Genomic DNA, 19,352 nt, shown 5'->3' on the forward strand with positions numbered 1-19,352 from the left:
TATTTACGAATAATCGTACGTCTTACGATACATACGCATAAAATTAGAATACTAGTCATAAGTTCTTATACAAGTTTTACGAGAACACGTTACGAGTCTTATGATTCTGTTTAGAATTGACCCATAAATTATCAAAATTTATACTGATACAATATAAATACCTTAAAGTAAACGGCTGCGATTGTAAATTTATTATCAGTAAAAGTTATATATTGTTCTATCTTTCTTTTCCCATTGATGTAATTGTACATGTCCTACAATCTCATTATTTTCAGTAGTTTTCGTCGTAAACGCTCACTCCGAGTTACGTAAATAAAAGCAAAAGTAGTTTAGGTAATCGACCGATTGTTTCGATCACTTCGATTGGAGCGCGTCACGGTTCGTGAATTTTTCTAACAAAAGAATAAAGGCTTATGCTAAGGTAGGGAATATCTGTTATTTACTGCGAGTCAATATAAAGGCATTTTACACGAAGATACGATCACTTGATGAGAAAGTGATTGTGGTTATCCTATTGAAATTGAAAATACAAATCTATTCGAGTTTCGTATTAAATGATTGATGGTCTTCGAAAATGACTTGTTGCAAGGTCAGTGAAAGAGAAACGTTTAGATAGAACATTAATTCAATATCGCATTTAATTAATTGTATTTATATTAATATTTCTTTGCTTGTACGTGTAATATTGTATGCTCATTTTATTTTGAAACAACAATTGATTTTGAATCTTTGTAAAACTTTTTTCCTTTAAAAAATCTTTAAAATAAAATACAATTAAAGGATTAATATATACTATTAAAATTTTTTAAATTACTCTCCATTTCTTGTTTCAAGTAAGTTTTGACTTCTATATGATTTCAAAGCCTTAATTCCTTAATGCTGTAGAGAATATCAAAAGCTATAATTTATTTAAGATAAAGATAAAATACAAGGATTATTTTTTGAAGGGTCCACATTATGATATCTATAGGCATCTATTATTGCATTTTATTGTTGTTATTATTATTTGAACAAATAAATAAATATTTTCTTACATATTTGCAGATATATTTAACACTATCAGCTCTAATTACGTGTCACGTAAATGCAAATTATGAACGTTTGAAAAATTGGAGTCCCTCAGAGAGCACGTCGCATTTTTGGAATAACCAGTATGACATTTACGAGAGTGTTCCTTCCGAGATTCTGTCTGATTATAATTATGAATTGAGCAAAGATCGTTTTGGAAGCCCATCTGAACCTTTTCCCATTACTATTAAGAAAGAACCTATTGAAGAAAAATACTTGAAAAAAATTCCATTTTATGTGTTCTCTAATAAAGATACCACAAGGTACAAGGAATTGACTCCTGACTTGGGAGTTGCGCACTGCCAAGAAATCAAGGTAAAATCAATTGGAAAAGATGGTGAACCAAGGAAAGGCGTTACGACTTGTTACAATTGCAAGGATCCAAAAACTAAATCCACATACGAACGTTGTTTATATAGCAGTCATCCGGAAGAGAGTGTATCCGCTAATACGAAGGTGGAAAGTTATCTATCCGCGCCTACTAGGTTCAGATATCGAAGGTAGCGATATTAAAATATCCTTCGAACACAATGGTAGAATGTCACGCTTGACAATTTATTAAAAGTTTGTTAAAGCTTAATATTTGTATTATATTCGGATTATAACTAGCAACGAACATCCAGCGTGGCTTATAGCCCTTTCAATTTATTATTATCTTAATATTTGTACTTTAAAGAAGAACAATTTTAATAATTTTAATATTCATATTTATATGGTCGTATAATAACATGCTATTTTATCTATTATTTGAACTATATTTTTCAAAAAAGAAAAAAATGAGACGTACTTCGATTGAACGCGAAAAAATAACGTTTCTTTTTAATTCAAAAGATTTAAAAATGGTATAGTTAGATAACTTAGAATTGTTTAAAGAATATTTAAAGAATTCCTATAAATAGATTTAAAACAAAACATAACAATGTAAGAAATTTATTATAATCTTTCTATTTTAATCTATTTTTTTCTAAAAAGAGAAATAATATCACAAAGTTACCAACTAAAATAAAATTTGTGCAGATTATGTAATTATATAATTTTCTCACTCTCTCTCTCTCTCTCTCTCTCTCTCTTCTCTCTATATGCTACGATGTCATTACTATTATTTATTATCGCAGATCCAATTACGAAGGAAACAAAGATAGTTACGAAAAACTACGAAGTCCTTACCGGTTCACTGATGAGTATTTTACTGACGCTACTCATGACGTACCAGCTGCATATAAAAACGAGGGAGAAAAATGCGATAAGATCGTAAAAGATTCTATGGTGTGCATGGTGTGCAAAGACGCGAAGACCAATGGCAAATATGAGCAGTGCTCGTATGTAAAGCAGCCACATGAGAAAGCATACTCTTACGTCAAATCCAGCACATTTGGAAAACCTCAAAAAAGTGAGGAAAATGACAGCGATGAACGTCCCGAGTTAACTTCTCGTTCCGAAGTCTCTGATTTTGAAGCGTCTGATCGCCAAAAAGATCCAAGCACTGAGTCTCGTGAATATTCTTATCCTAGAGAGGATTATTCCGAGAAGACTTCAACAGCGAACGAACAGGATGAAGTGAAGGATGCTCCTTCATCAGATTGTAAACAGGTACAAAAGGATTCCAAGTCCTGTATGGTGTGCAAGGATTCTAAGACAGGCGGTACTTATGAGAAGTGCACTTACAATTATCAACCCAGCGATAAATTATATAAATACAGCAGATCAAAAACCTTTGGATATCCAGATAAGACCTCAGATTCAGCTCGGGACTCAAACAAGAGTCAAGCATCGGAAAAATCAAAGAATTTTGATTATCCGCGAAGTTCCGATTCTGCGCCTGATTACATAGGTAAGACTTTAAGCTAATAAGTAGCCTGTTCTTCGAACGATTAAACATGATTGATTCTTACTTATAGATCCAATCAATCACATTCAACTGTTCGGCTAACTTTGAATGCAGCCATTTATTTTCTCTAATAATATCCTATATAATTATTTTAATACTAAGTTTAATTCTAATTTCTCTCTCTCTCTCTCTCTCTCTAAAATTTTTTAATACTTTAGTATCAAATTGAAAATTAAAATTTTATTAAAAAGAAAAAGTTATTATTAAGTGCTTTATATAAATACAGCTATGACATGCAATGTACTGGGATTTTTTACTTTAAAATTATGTTCTTTGGATATATATTTTGATTAAATTTTGTTATTGTGTAGGTAGGTTTATTTTGAGGAGCTTACTAAAGATGCTTCCATACTCTTAAAGTATTCTTTAAAAAAACCGAGTTGTGTGCAGTATACATTCGTATGGATATAATAAAACAAATAATGAAGTATACAAATACAGTATAAGTTATTTGAGTTATAAATCACAGTAATCTGTTATTAATGGCACTTTAGAAAACGGGCTATAATTTAATTATATTATATTTACACTGATTTTTCAGATAAATCGGAACACTCTACTTATCCACGGAAATCCAACAGAGAAGTAGAAGCTCAACAAGTCCCGAATGATTCCGCTGATACATCTCACGATTCACCCGACTATAGTAGCGAGTACTCCAATTCCGAAGCGAGTGATTACCAATTTCCTTCGTATAATAGCGATTCTGGATCTTATGATGGTCAAAAGACATCTTCCTCAAAACCTGTTTTGGAGAGTTACTCTGAAAATATCAGCGAGGATAATTGTAAAACTTTACAAAAGGATTCAATGACGTGCAAGGTTTGCAAGGATCCGCAAACAGGCAACGATTTCGAACAGTGTTCATACTCGTATCAACCCAAGGATAAGCTCTTTTCTTACAGTACATCCAGCTCGTTTGGCAATCCACAGAAATCCGAGCAAACGTCTCACGGAAACGAGCACCCATCAGACAGTTCTGAAGTTACAAAGAAGTCGTACAACGAATACGTTCCGAGACTAACTTACGAAGCTTCATCGACGGATGAAGCAACATCTAAGGATGACAAGGAAGGGAAGAAAGGAGTGGATGCTGGATATTTGGACACTGTGAAAAAGAAGGCCGAGATTGAGGAGTTTATGCAGAAGTTTCAGAAAGAGGACCGATCGAATTGTAAAAAGATTATGCGCGATAAAATGACCTGCTACCAGTGTGTCGACGACGGGGGTTTTCAAAAAGAGGAATGTGCTTTTGTCACCGGACAGGAGCCTGACAAGGATCAGCTCATATTTCACGAAACGAAAGAATTTCAAGTTGATTCCGCGCCCCAAGTCCGCGACATTAAACCATCAAGCTCGACGAAAACGAAAGCGGTAGATTCTTTAGAACCCAGCACGTCCGCTAGCAAAAATTCGTATGTTAGATTGGAGAAACCGGACAATGATTATCCTGATGAAGCGTCGCATACCGCAGAGGAAACGAAGGAAGCTGAACCGTACGATTATACATCGGAAACAAAAGCCAAATACGACAAAGTCCTTAGATTAACTCTACCAGCATACATGTTTACCACTTCGGAGCATGAAGCAGCGTTTGATGAGATTGTAGCTTCTGACCATGATCAGCGCTAAATTATATCGAGGTGTTTGTTTCCTGGTGAAAATAATTCTCACATTTCATATTTTTAGTAAAGTAAATTTAATATTTTAAATTTAGAAGATTTCTGAAAAATACGTTAAACTTTTTTATTATAAATATTCTTTAGAAGAAGAATATTTATTCATAAAATGAAAAAGCTTAAAATATTTCAAAATGTATAAAGAATTCTAGAAAAAAGATGTAAACCTTTTTAGCATTTCTGAAAAATATTCCAATTTGTACAAAAGAATATGAGAAATTTTCTAAAAAGTTATAAAATTATATAGGAAATTTGAAAAATTTTTTTAAAAATTTATGTAGACATTCTAAAAAATTAAATGAAATTTCTAGAAAAAAATTTTCACCAGGGTTGGCACCATTATCCTTCCTTTTATCATTACATGTCCGGTTATTTTTTACCTTCAAGTTAGAAATTTCTCAGGACATTCTGCTTAAACATTTCCATTGTACTTGAGAAGATTAGCCTTATAATAATTATACCTGTATTGTTATTTAGTTTATAATATTTAGAGTTTATTTGAGTATACATAACTTCATATTAGTAATTAAATGAATTTTTGTTGATGCAATGTAATCGTTCAGTCTATCATATTATAACATTGCATCGTAAGGTGTCATAAATTTAAATATCGCAATAATTTTTATAGAACATCTAATAGAATCCGTTGTAAAATTAGTAGTCGTAAGAACAGACTTGATGATGCTAGCGAAATATTTAAAATTTAATATCTTTGTGTTTGTAATTTTCAATTTTTCATACGAACCTCTCTATATTATATTCCCACTTTTCTTATTTACATAAAAACATTTAAAGTTCAGAATTATTTTAAATGATCTGGAAGCTGTTTTTCACGGTTCTGATATCTCGTATTCGGAAAAAAAAATATCTACAAAATCTGTAAAAAAAAGCTATGAAATAATGTACAGTAAAAATTTATCAGTATATCGTGAAAAGAGAATTTGAATCAGATTTTAATTCCAAATTGGGGAATTATATGTTTTTTTAAGGACAGTTATACTGTCTATATATACGTATTTTTAATATACATATATAAAACACAATGATCTTCGTGTGAATCAATGCCAAGCAGATTGAGAATTTTTGGTATACCTGATGATATCGTGAATAATAGGAAATACGTTGTATATATCAGGATCTTAAAATAGAATCGAGCTATTTTGGCGAGCAGCGGCGGACGGCGAGCGGTGAAAGACGGTCGGCGCGCGGTGACCAGACCAGCGCGAGAGCAACGCAATGCGGCGATCAAATCGGTAAAGATGTAAGACCGTGGAGTCACATCGTCAGCTCTGCGTGCCAGTCTGTAAAGTCACGACGAGGTCTGAGCACCAAGCGATTCGAAACGACGACGGTCTGTAGTAGCTGCGGGCGCGCGCTAGTGTCGGCATCGGAGCTGCTCGTATCCCTTTTAATATCCGCCTTCTCCTCCAACTTTTAGAATCCCAAAAGTAGTATAGAGAACCGGTTTCTCTCTCTTTTTCTCCCCCCCCTTCTCTCTCTCTCTCTCTCTTTCTCTATCTCTCATTCTCTCTTTCTCTGCTAGTGAGTAGCGGCAAAAGCCAGCGTGCGGAATCGACATCAGTGAATTACGAAATTATCTTGGATATGAACTCTTCGACATTTGTCGGGTAAGATCATCGTTTCTTCTAAATTATAATCCTGTTGAAATACGCGTGACTCTTCCTCTCCAGATCACTCCAAAAATAAAAAATGTAACCGTAACGCACTTTATTCCAATAAGAACGAATGTACATTAGAAAAGAAAGAAAAACCGGACAAGCATGATTTAAAACTGCCGGTAGTCTTACAGTCAATATTAAGTTCAAGCGTTATAATCTAATATCGAGTTGAATTACTCTCGATTTAACTCTGATATGTTGGAACTATGATTAAAATTTTGAAATATCTTAAAACATTATCAGTCATATTAAAAGATAAAAAAAATTATTTTATGTAATGTTTATGTTTTATCGACATACATACACATCGATATACACACAAAACTTGAAAGAGAGACCGATAGACCTCGCGGAACAAGGATCAGAGATGGAACTCGTTTTTCGATCGTCGTGCAATGGGTCGAGCGTCGCAAGGCCAAATCAGCCTTGCCGTCGTGTATCCCAAGGAGAACACATATTTCACAGTCAAGAGACGAGTTGTCGTTCGACAAAAAGATTTGACTTGGAGCGCAGCTTTTTCGCAAGTCGGCGCATTTTTACGTCTGATTGAGCGCAATGCCTCGCTCACACTTTGGTGAACACTTCAGTAAAATGGATATCTTTTTTGAATAAAATAAGTAAAATCGTTTGGATTATTGACTATAGATACTTACGATAATTTTCTCCTATATTACTAATAGTAGAATTTTTTTTTTACAGTTAATATACACGTTCTTCAGGTCCAAGTTCTCGATTCTTGATTGAATTTCATAAACCCTTATTGAACATAAATCCGTATTGAACCTTCATTCAATACGATCGATTGTGAGATGATCGCACGTTTATCGTGTATTTGCCGCGATGTTAGAAATCCTAAAAATAAAATGATTCTAAGTGTTTAATGTGCGAGACTCCACTGCGCAAGCCCGCGCTAAAATTACTCTCGCTCGTGTATCTACCTAAATACATTTCTACTTGCTGCGGCTTATTGGCTGAGTTCCGAGCGTTACGGCGTGGCCGCCATCAGCATGACCGATTTGATTCGCCATGACCGAACTTTTCTGAGAAATTTACACTTTGAACAAATAATGCTTTTCATAATTTGTGATAACATGATACAGAAAAGAATAAGAAAAATATATTTGGCTGAATCAACTTTTTTTCAGGAGATTTTTAAAAACGATAAAAATTTTTTTAATTGGAAAATTTTTTAAATTTATTAATACAGGAAATTACTAAAATGCTAGATAAATTTCATGGTGGCCAAAATAAAAAATTAAAAACAAATATTTATTTATAATAATTATATTAGTCATCGGTGCTGATAAAAACAAAATCGATATAGCATATCGTGAATAGTTTATTTATGTCAAAGTAACGTAGATGAAGTTGGCAAATTTTCCACAAGAAACACTATCTTTTTCAACGAAGCGTTCATGAATCTGCTGAAAGTGAGAGTCACGTGCTGTACTGGTCGTGCCAAGATAAAAACGCCTGCGCTCCGGCACAGTATTAGACTTGACTCCAAAATTCTATTATTAAAATTTTCAACTTCTTCTATTCATTGCTAGAGAAGAGTTTTGTTTAATTCTCGAATGAATTATTTGCATATACGTTATATAATAACTACCAATGAAATTAATGCATTCTTTCTTTTACATTTTGCAATATGAATTTCATGTTAGATTTTTTATTAAATATTTTATTGATAAATTTACATAATATAAAGACATTTTATTATATGAAGTATATATATATTTTTTTTTCAATCATTATTTTATTCAATTATTATCATATTCTTTTTCTTTACAAGCTTTTATTACATTGAAGATTAGCATGATTCACATGGAAATCGTATTGAGTTCATATTTAAAAATAAATCGACGAAATATGTAATTTTGAGCTTAAGCAAGTAAATCTAATTATAAGTTTAAGGAAGCTAGATTTTCATATTTAATTCGCAATCTTTTTCTCACTTTTTCTCATTTAATATATAGAGAGAGAGAATTTTAGAAATTATTTATAATTATTTTCCTTAGTTCTTCAATAGTAATATTGTCGACATTGTATACGACCTACATTTACACAACTGCAAGATATTTTCCAATTGCACTGTGATTCCAGTGGTCAGTGTTGTTTAATCCTTGTAAGGAAATGTCTGACCCTGTTCTCCTAAAAGACATTTTAATCAACTTTCGTCAGATTGTACATAGTTTTTGATCGATAGAAGAAATATGAGCGATTAATTAAGTATTTCTTATATTCCCAATTTAATTATCACGATAATTTCACGTGTGCGTGCTCTGAGAACAATATGGATTAATTATTTCTTAAAGTTAAGATCTGAGATTGTATTTGTGAGATTGTATTCAAGTTTAATCGTTTTCTCAATTAATAATATAATTATTACAATTTGTATATTTATAAACATTAATAAATCACGTTAAATTGTAAATTAAATTTAAACGTATGTATGAAATGTAAATGTACGTACGTGCGCAAAGCATGAATACACACAAGATGAATCATCTTTGAAGTAGTTGCATTCCAGTGATAAGATAGCAATGTATCTCATGCAAACGAAGAAGACTGGATTAATTATTCCCCCCAAATGTATATGTTTTTGAGAAAACAACATATCATGAAAAAATGATTCTTATTTTATCATGAATATGTCATAATGCTGCATTGTATAAGGAATAGGTTTTAGCCAGTGAATGAGGTGATTAATGCGTTCCAATTATAGTAAAATTACAGTTTGCGTTAGCAAAATATACTTTTAATTAAAAGGAAAAATGTATTAAAATTAAAATAATTTAAAAATACAGATTTTGTGTGTGTATGCGTGTGTGTATATATATATATAATAAAGATATTGACTTTGTAAAAAAAGTCTATTCGTGACTTTGTAAAAAAGCTATTTTATGACACATTTGACATCTCTGTTTATTCAAAACTATTAAAGTGGCCTCTATTATATATTTAGCTAAAAAACAGATTATTTAATTATCAAATTTATCCAAATTAATAAATTGTTTAATTCTTGTTTACAGAAATCCGGGTGTCATGGTTGCAGGTATGTACACATGCCACATTTCTTTTTATAGCAAAAAGAGATAAGTATGAACAATAAACGAAAAAGGAACATACAGATAAGTATGAATTTAAAAAAATATATCAGACTGAGTCTTAAAGATAATGAATATAAGGATTAAAATTCAAAGGAATTAATTTAAAGGAATTTAAATATTAATTCTTTAGAAATAATTATTAGAATTAAAAATAATATACATATGATAGATAACCGTCTACAGTTAATAAATACAATAATAATAAACAATAAAATTAAGTGTTAGCTCGTTTTTAAACATTAGTAAGGTTACATTTTAATAAGTTTATTAAAAAATGTTAATTAGTTAATTATATCACTTCTTTATATCATATTGTATTACTCATAATTTATATGATTTCAGGGCCACCTCCACCGCCACCTCCTCCACCTCCTGTGTCTGGTCAGTTGCCAGCTATGAGGATAAATACTGAGGTAAGATGAACTAAATCGTAAGTCGGGTGATTCATTTATTAAATAGAATCCTATAAATATAATTTTTTTTCAAATACAAGAAAGAAGTTAATTATTTAAATTTTCTCTGATATTGAGTACAATTCTAAAATATTTTATTATATTTTGAGAAATTTAAAGTTAAAGTACTGCCTATGGTATGTTGATGAAACTTTATTTCTTTCAAAATTAAATATATTAAAAAAAATTTTTATTTAAAAAGTTGTAAAGATTGAAATAGATTTTTATAGTTAAATATTGAACCCGTTACATTATGGAAAAAGATATTGTACTTTACTGTACTAGGTAACAGTAAAAATTTAGTCTAACTGTTAGTCTAACTCTTATTATTATTGTCTAATTAGTAGCTAATAATAACTTATCACTCTCTGACACTTTTTGATTTGCGGCATATAGAACGCTACAGCAAAGAGGCCGCAGATAATTAGCAACGATGTTTATGAACCACCAGCAGCCATCCAGAATGCTATGCTAACGAAGGACAAGAAACCCTTTACTTATACCCCGGGTATGGGCGGCAAATTAGATCTCTCGCAGATTCGTAGTCCACGAATGGCGAGAAGAGTAGCGAAAAATGCTAATGATGAGGGCATAGAAGGACCACCAAAATCCGCTATCGAATCGAAGCAATCACCTACAGTTTCTCCCGCAACGAATCTCTTTGTGCCTCAAGTCGCGGTTCCTGTTTTTCCTTCCAACGTGCCACCTCAGCCACCCCACAGGATGTCACAATCACCTTCAGTCAATAGAACATTGTCGAACGGTAATTATTTATTTATATCTCTTTTCCATCTTGTTTACTGAAAATTATATACTGTATTAATTAATGTTGTACAGTATAATAATCTGTTCCGGATGTCAATTAATCTCAAAAATATTAAAACAAATATGTTAAAGTTACAATTAAATAGTTTTGAGTTGTAAATGATCGATGATACTTATTTGCTGAAATTATAATATTTTTGATGGAAATAAGAAAAATTAAAATTTTTCTTTTATTGCTGTAGACAAACAAGCTGAACCAGCAAGAAATATTACGAAGGTGGATACTAAAATACCGATCACAGTCACGTCGAGTCAGTCAAGTACTCCTGAAAGTCCGACTACTCCAACTCAAGTCACTTTAGCCAAGGCTCCAACACCTTGGTTGCAGAATAAAAATAAGCCCCAGGAAGAGTTGCCTGAATGGGCTAAACGTACGAATGTGAATAAAACGGTTGGCAGCGACTCGTCGGACAATTCAGTTTCTCCGATTTATGTTCAAGTCCAGCAAGCGTCTCCGCAATGTTCACAAACGAAACAAAAGCAAGAGCAAAAACAATATTCGATTCCGCAGTGTCAACAAACAAAACCGCAACAGTTATCTCAACAACCGCAACAACAGCAGCAACAGCAGAGGCAGAATATCAATTCTGTAACATCACAACAAACGAATTCGCAACCGCATCATGAACGAGTTGTACCTATTCGAGTAAGTTGGTAAATTAACTCCTTAGTATTTCCTAAAATATATCGCTTTTATTTTCTTAAGAATATGACATTCTTTAGATCGAAGATAGACCATCGGTATTTGATGTGAAGCATGAATCTGGTCATCATCAATTTGCCAAACAGCCTCCAACTGTGCATCATCAACAACGATGGGGTCAAGTGCCTGCACAACATACATTTGAGAATCAGGCGCAAAATCATCCGCAAAATCAAAAGCAGTCTCAGATTCATGTCACATCTCGGCCAGAACAATCGGCTGGAACGACTTATATTATTCCTCTCGTAGTGGAAGGTAGTGAGAAGAGAAAAAATATGCCACCAACTACGGAAAATAATATTAAAATTGGAAAACCAGCAAGAGTGTAAGTCCAAGATTAAATTAAATTAAATTAAAGTGTGATTAAATTTATATAAATTAACATGTATTATGTTAAGTCAAAATTTTTAAATTAATAAGTGATGATTATAATTTGCATCTTGATAATAAATGAATCAACTTTTACACACGATTAACATACGATTAATCATATATTAAAGTTCATACTGATTTAAAAAGTAATTTTAAATAGATCGTGTTTCGAAAAGTTCTCAACAAATTTGTTTGTTATTTCTAACGTTTGCAATTTTATTTTAATTATTAATTATAAATAAAATTTTGAGACAGTGTGCAACAGCGGAGTCTCGACCTTAATCAACAATGCGAGCCTGGTCCGATTCAGTCGCGATCATTTCGTGTCCTTCAAAAAATAACGGACACAGACGAATTAAACGATGTTGGTACAGAACAAATACGTAAAATGGAATTAAGTGAAGATGAAAAACTACTCATGAATAAATTTAAGGAACAAGGTAGAATAATATTATTAATGTGTCTACCATATTAATTTTTTGTTACATCGATTTATAATGTACTTAGAAATATATTATACATAGAAATATAATATAATGTAAATTATTTTTAATACAGTTTTTAAAGACTAATTGATTTAACTTTTTAAATTAAACTATCGCTTGAAAACTTGAAATGGCAAATATTATATTTTCTTATTATACATTTTACAGTCGATCAAGAAATTTATCTTCATCAAGAGAAAGATCCAAGATATCGTGGTGCGGCAATACCTTCACGAGCTTTCCGTTTTTTACAAAATATGACAGACTCGAATGATGCTTCAGTAACTTGTGCTGGTAAGATTGTTTTACACTTTTTATCTAAAAATTTTTATTAATATTGAATTTAAATCAATCAAATCCCAAACAATGAAGATTGGATATTGCAAATATAAACAATATAAGAATTCTAATTTTATGTTACAGTACCACAAAACGTTGCAAATAAGCGGCAAAACAGAAATTCTAAGTCATTTGGTAAGTATGTGTAACTGTAAAAATAATTTTTTTTTTAATTTTATTAAAATAACTGAAATATAATTTAAAAAATTTGGATTGTGATCGTTTTCATACAGAAGAGACACAGGCAAATTTGCCACCTAGTGAACAACAAGTACAAGAACCGAAGAAATACACAGGTAGTGCAATTCCTTCTCGATCCTTCAGGATATTACAAGCAATGACAGCATCAGAAAATAATGGTAAATATACCTACTTGATTCAAATATTTTTACGAAATTTATCTTGCTGAAAGGATATTTTTAAAAATATTACGAATATCTCAAACAGTTTTTTTCCACATTTTTTATGTACCAGAAATTTTTAGTTTCAATTTTGGAAAATTTTACGTTATTTCGTAATCTTCTTACGTGATACTTAACATAAATATACAAATTAATAATTTATTCTGACATACACATTCCTTGTTCATAAATTAATTGTAGAAGCTTATTTATATGTGTACATTAATATATCGTAATAAGTGCTTTATATTCTAATGACTACTTTATTGACATAACATACGTCACAACGCTCAAATTTCCCAATCCTGTGTTCACAGGAATAATAAAATTTTCTTGGCTATATATACTGATATATTATACATATATATATATTTATTTATTTACACAAACATACATGCACGCACGTACGCACGTAAGCACGACACGCACGCACGCACGCACATGCAATATACGGAAGAGAGACAAAACAATGTTGAAAAAACAGATTAAAATTGTAAAAAATATTATTTTAATAGATGTAAGATTTAATATCTATCCTAATAATATTTATTGGCGATACATTGATTAAACGTTGGGAATGTATTCGGCTAATATTGTGCTCATTATGTTGTTAAGAATACAGGCATTGTATGCTATGTAGTACAATGACTTTTTCACTGTAAACTTTTTATAAATAATTTTATTTATCTTTACCACTTGCGTATGGTAAGAGAAAATCGTATGAAGTCTTATTATATTATAATATAATATAATGACTGATTTTTTTCATATAGACTACAATGTACGTGACAATGGCGTGACAATGTACGTAACGATGGCGGTGATGACTGACTGACAGTTAATCTGAAATAGTTTTACTCAACTTTTGCCCATAAAAAAAGATATTTATCGAAATATATCAGATTCAGTAATAATTATCAAATCATTAAGATAATGTTTTCTCAATAATGCCATTTCTTAATATAATGTTGTCATTTATTATTACAAAGATATACAAAGAGAAAACTATTTCCCATATGTAACAGTTATTAGCCACGATCTATTTAACTATTTTTTGTTAAAAATATTAAAATATAACTTTATTTATCTTCAAACATTTATCCTTTCCCGCAAGTACAATTACAATTAAATGTTGAAATTCTATCATGTGAATATTACGATGATTTACTACGACATTTAACTGGATTGTATGATATATTATATAATATTGAATATTTTTTTCCTTTGAACACAGGATGTGTAAGTTTTCTCATTTCTCAGCCGAATAATTTCGCTTTATTCCGTATTAATATACCAACTTTACCGAAATAAAATCAACTAGACATAATAGTATAAGGAAAAAGGGAAAGCGAAATAAAATTGAAAGCGCGGATATACTTAGACGTACTTTCGATCTAGGCAATTTTCTATTTCTAAACTCGTTTCGTAGATCATGCAGTACATAATGCGACGTGTGATTAAGAGAAGGAAATTTCAGGCAAAATAAAGACGACACGCACGGCTCTGTCTTACGTTCTGTATGTACAGAATTTAACTTTTTTTTGAATGGATTGTGCTGTTTGTTGTAGCTACACAAGAAAATCGTCAAGCAGATTACACCTGTCGAACAGAGAATAACTTGCCGGGCAATCAGCAAAATGCATTCTTCTCTCCTCGACCCGTTTCCTTCTGGTCGCATTCCGAAGGTTGGTGGGGCTATTATCCTGTGCAATATAATGCTCCACCCAATAAGTCCGTGAACGAAGCGGATGAGCGTTCCTTTCCTTACCTACAATATCCAGATGAAAATGCGTGCGTTGGATATGAATTTTTTTATCCGGTTTATGACGAAAACTTTGCGGACATGGCACGAATAAACGACCAAGAAAATTCTTCAGGCCAGTACGGTTACCTTGCTGTAATTTGCCCTCAAGCGGATTACAACGATGTCCAATCGCACATTGATGAAAATAACTGTAACTACGTTCACAATCGTTATGCCAGTGTTCATTCGTCTCCTGCTCAGGACGATAGTTATTTTGTGAAAGACGGTTCGATCAATAAATCAGCAAACACCTTGCCCAACGATTTGGGAATTAATCATTTAGACGCACAATCGAACGGGACACATAATCTCAAAAATGTTTGCGAGAATGATGATAAAAATAGTATTAAGACGGCGATGAACATAGTTGATGAGGAAGACGACACGTCAGATGATCCCAACAAAACTATGATCTCTAATAACATCGAAAAATCGAAAAAAACATTTGGTCTGCATATCAATGTGCCTAATTATACATACATGGACACTAGCGATTCTAGTGATTCTAGCGATTGCAGTGATTCCAATGATTCTAGTGACTCTAGCGATTCTGTCTCCGATAACGAGCATTTCTCGGATTCCTGCCAGAAATATTGTAATGATACTACTTCCAATAATACATTGTCCAATAGTGATTCGGATTCATACGAAGGTTACTCAGTAGGTTTAAACCCTTACGAGAAATTGAAGAGAAATCCGCGTAATGTTTCTTCCAGTGAAAATTATACCGATCCCACTGCTTATTCGGAATGCTCAAATGTCGATAATTCTCGTAGACATTCGCAAAGCAATTCCGAAAGTAGTACTCACGGTGACAAAGTTCTTTTTAAGAAAAATGATTTTTCAAACCATCAAAATTCTTGCACAACATTAAAACAGGATTTTACATCAAAGTCGAAGGGATATAACGAAGAGGGTTACATGGATAATCAAAATAATCTTGACCCTTCTAATCTAGAAGAGTCTAGTAAGATGAATTCTGTAAGTAGTCACGTATCGAATACGGAGCAATGTGATCAAGAGAGCCTGATAATCGACAACGTCGTTCCCCATCAATTGAGCATAATTTACGAAGATGTGGAACGGTTGAGTTCTGAGAGTCTTTATTGCGAGAGTAAGAAGAAGATCGATGAACAGAATGAAGCTTCGTTCGAGGTAATCGATGATCCGTCCGACGATGCCGAAGCTACAATGGTCAGTGTGAGTTTGCCTCTAAAATTCAAATTTTCCGTGTCCGAGGACAATGAAGACATCACCACTGTGACGGTCGGCAACAGTCAAATAAAAGCAGAGAGATCTTGTGATGGACGTTCCGCTAAAAATGACATGGATGACGATGTTAGCGCGAATTTTCATATTGGCAACGATACCAGCGTGAATTTTACCGTGAAGAGACACGTGTCAGACGCTTCAGAGAGCACGAAAAATGAGGCGAGTATCGAGACCGTGGTATCGCATGTGGATTTCACTTTCAAGAAAGATTCAACGAACGTTAGCGGAACTAACTGCAAAGAACAGAACACGGAGGCGGAATTGCCAGTTACAAAAACAGAATGCATCGGAATAAACATTGTGGAATCAGCGTCAAAGAATGTCGATGATTGTACCGCTTCTGAATCGGAAATAGCTACGGGAATCATCAGGGTGGAATCAGTAAACGATGAAAATTGTAGCCAAACAGAATCTGCTTGTAATAATTTCGGATCCATTGATGTCGACGGGACGACTATTGAGTCGAAACTTGTTGCGTCTGAACGTTCCTGGATGCAAAATTTCGAAACACTTCAAACTGTTGATGCAAATCAAACAAATCAGAAGGATTGTTGCGTAATAGTCGATGATGATCGATGTGTCGACCCTGACGGACAGGAACTCTGTCAGACAGACATGAAATATTTGTTGAGTATCCAAGATTCTCGCGAGGATACTGATGACGAGGACAGTGGAGTTACTTCCGATACAAGTCGAATGATATCTGAGATCGACACCGAGTGTCGTGAAATCGACACAGATTCGGAGTGTACCATTACAAAGAAGCAAAAGAAGTATCAACGAACGCAAACGCACTCGCGACTCTTTCGTCTTCTGAACGACGATTCCATTTTATCTGACTGTACCAGAACAGATCTCTGCAAAAAGGAATATCTCAGTTTACCGCTTAAGACGAACGCGTTCAACTACGACGACAGTTATTGCTCCAACTATTCCAGCGGTTTAACATCTCCCGAATATTCGCCTATTCACGAGCAATCTTGTCGAAAATTTCACGACACAGCAATGAATGGAAATACCGTGAGTTTCTCGGACGCTAAGGTCCACCATCCAGCTCATCAGCCGGAGATTCCTTCAAAGGATAATTCGTATTTTCTGACTTGGAAAAACACGAAATTACCTAACCCACAGGAGCACGATGTTATGCCTTCTCAAGCTTTCAAGATCCTCAACAGTAAGGTGCCCTTTTGGACCTACAAGGTGAACGTACTGTGTCCGAGAATCAAGAGTACGAAAAGCGTGCCGCAAGCTCTGTTGGCACAGCAAATCGATCAGAATTAACGACATTCGTCGGTGATTCCTCCTTATCCCGATGTCCTTATGCGAATACTAAACCAACTATTGCTGATGGCCCTAAGGCAGAATGAGGCCGGTGTGTTTGCCGCTGCGAGCAACCGCTCTCCACGATCCACGGACATATTTTTTTCTCGATTCTCTTCACAAGACAGGGCTGAGCATGCCCAAGGTGCTCTATGGGCTACGTGATTTTTTTTTCTATCGGTACATATCGTTTCCATATATTCGTGTATCATTATTGATTTCTTCTCCAGATTTCCCACTTTCCTTTCTTTCGTTTTTGTCATTTATTATACAGTTAAACCTCTATATTTGTAACATATCGCGATCAATTATCCTATTTTTAACACTTCTTTTTAAACCTATTTTTACTTCAATAATATATGCGTAGAATAAAAATAGTTATTGACATTTTGTATATGCATATCTTTTTTACTTGCGGTTTTCTTATTCTGCGTATGATCACATATTTTATGTGAGGAATATAAAGTTATAGGCGCGGAGGAGAGAAGAGGAAAAAAAAAACGTAAAAAGTGTTAAGAATACGGAGATTTGACTATTATTTTTTTTTGTACTCCTTATTGCTAACTCGATTATAGACGCATGTAATCTTTTCCCTTATTATTTTTCTCTTGTTTTCTCTTTCTGTATCTCTCTCTTCTGTTTTTGTATTTCGCAGAAAGTTAAATTATCAACGCTTGATTGCTTTATGCATGTTGTAATTAATACTGATAGAGAAACACAAATGAAATTATTTATAAGTCTAAAATATTCGAGAAACGGATAAACAGTGTGACGGAAGAAATTATTCGACAGTATTGACGTATACCAAATACAATAACTTTTGCAGTTGTTTTATATTAAATTTTATGTGAATGTACAAAATAAAGAAATTAGAAGAGAAAAGAGTAGCGGACGAAAAAATTGTGATATAACCGAATTATATATGTATATATGTGTATATTGTATATATATATATATACACGCATATACACATACACATGTACACTCACTTATTCATACACACACACATACGCACACAAACCACACACACATACAAAATTCTTAAATTCTTAAATTTTATTTAAACAAACTGTACATGATTTACACAATATGTATATATTTTTTTAACTTGGTTTTTTTTCGTATATTGACAATATAAAGATTGCTCTTAAAAAATATAATTCCTTATTTTTCAGGTCCTGATGCAACTGATTACTGAGAAATGATTGGTGAAATTCTGCTTAGACAAAGTCGAATTGTTTAGTGCGCTTTTTTCTATTTTGTTTACAATAATCCATAGTACTTACGTCGCCGTTTGCTGATCCATCGATAAAAATTAACGGCTTTCTTCAAAGTGAGCTGCAAATCGCTAATATAAATTATTTCAATATCGAATTAAATATAATAGAATTTTGCGTAAAATAAAATTCTTTCCGAAAATATATGGAAATATAATAGGTTCTGTTTTTAATCATTATTATATATGTATTGAATACAATTTGTATCCTGTGTAATATTTTTTCAAATATTTAATTTAAACTCGTTTTTGAAATTTCATTTAATTATAATGAGCATTAATGTCCAAAATTTCTTAATCAATTTCCTAAGAAAAAAAATGTTAAACGGTCTTATTTATAGTAGATTGGCTACGTCGACATGTCGCAATTATATGTATGTTATATTATGTGAGCACGAGCACGTGGTTTGTTTATTTAAGATGAATGGATCGTTATAGAAATTGTAATAACACTCTCTTTAAAAATATTAATCATAATTTTTAAAAATATATGTGTAAACGTACATATATATACATATATTGTTAATCTTGTTACCTGAAGCTATCACTGTATTACTCATCCAAGTTGTAAAATAAATTATTTATAATATTGATAATGCTAATAAATATCTTCTTGTTTATTCTCAAGAATGCAATGTGGCATATACAGCAGTTTCATATACAAAACGTACGTATATTA

The 19,352-nt window shown here is 32.6% G+C and overlaps 2 protein-coding genes across 3 annotated transcripts; both read left to right on the top strand.

Moving 5' to 3' along the window:
* The first annotated feature begins 504 nt into the window (after positions 1-504).
* On the top strand, positions 505-4,588 carry LOC108730099 (clumping factor A). Its single transcript, XM_018459587.1, has 4 exons — positions 505-589; positions 1,045-1,568; positions 2,184-2,899; positions 3,498-4,588. The coding sequence occupies exons 1-4, from the start codon at positions 575-577 to the stop codon at positions 4,586-4,588; spliced, it is 2,346 nt and encodes a 781-aa protein (XP_018315089.1). The 5' UTR covers positions 505-574.
* A 1,253-nt stretch (positions 4,589-5,841) lies between these two features.
* Positions 5,842-18,781, top strand: LOC108730122 (uncharacterized). 2 transcript variants are annotated; one of them, XM_018459615.1, is made up of 12 exons: positions 5,842-6,263; positions 9,347-9,369; positions 9,767-9,837; positions 10,273-10,639; positions 10,884-11,347; positions 11,425-11,729; positions 12,032-12,216; positions 12,430-12,555; positions 12,685-12,735; positions 12,834-12,959; positions 14,570-17,577; positions 18,573-18,781. In XM_018459615.1, the coding sequence occupies exons 1-11, from the start codon at positions 6,241-6,243 to the stop codon at positions 17,356-17,358; spliced, it is 4,530 nt and encodes a 1,509-aa protein (XP_018315117.1). In that variant the 5' UTR covers positions 5,842-6,240; the 3' UTR covers positions 17,359-17,577; positions 18,573-18,781. The 2 variants fall into 2 exon arrangements, with proteins under 2 accessions (XP_018315117.1, XP_018315116.1); XM_018459614.1 differs by having other exon boundaries at positions 10,878-11,347; positions 18,573-18,780.
* Positions 18,782-19,352: the final 571 nt, after the last annotated feature.

The sequence above is a fragment of the Mycetomoellerius zeteki genome, unplaced genomic scaffold, assembly GCF_001594055.1.
Source record: "Mycetomoellerius zeteki isolate Tzet28-1 unplaced genomic scaffold, Tzet1.0 scaffold848, whole genome shotgun sequence".
Taxonomy (NCBI): Eukaryota; Metazoa; Arthropoda; class Insecta; order Hymenoptera; family Formicidae; genus Mycetomoellerius; species Mycetomoellerius zeteki.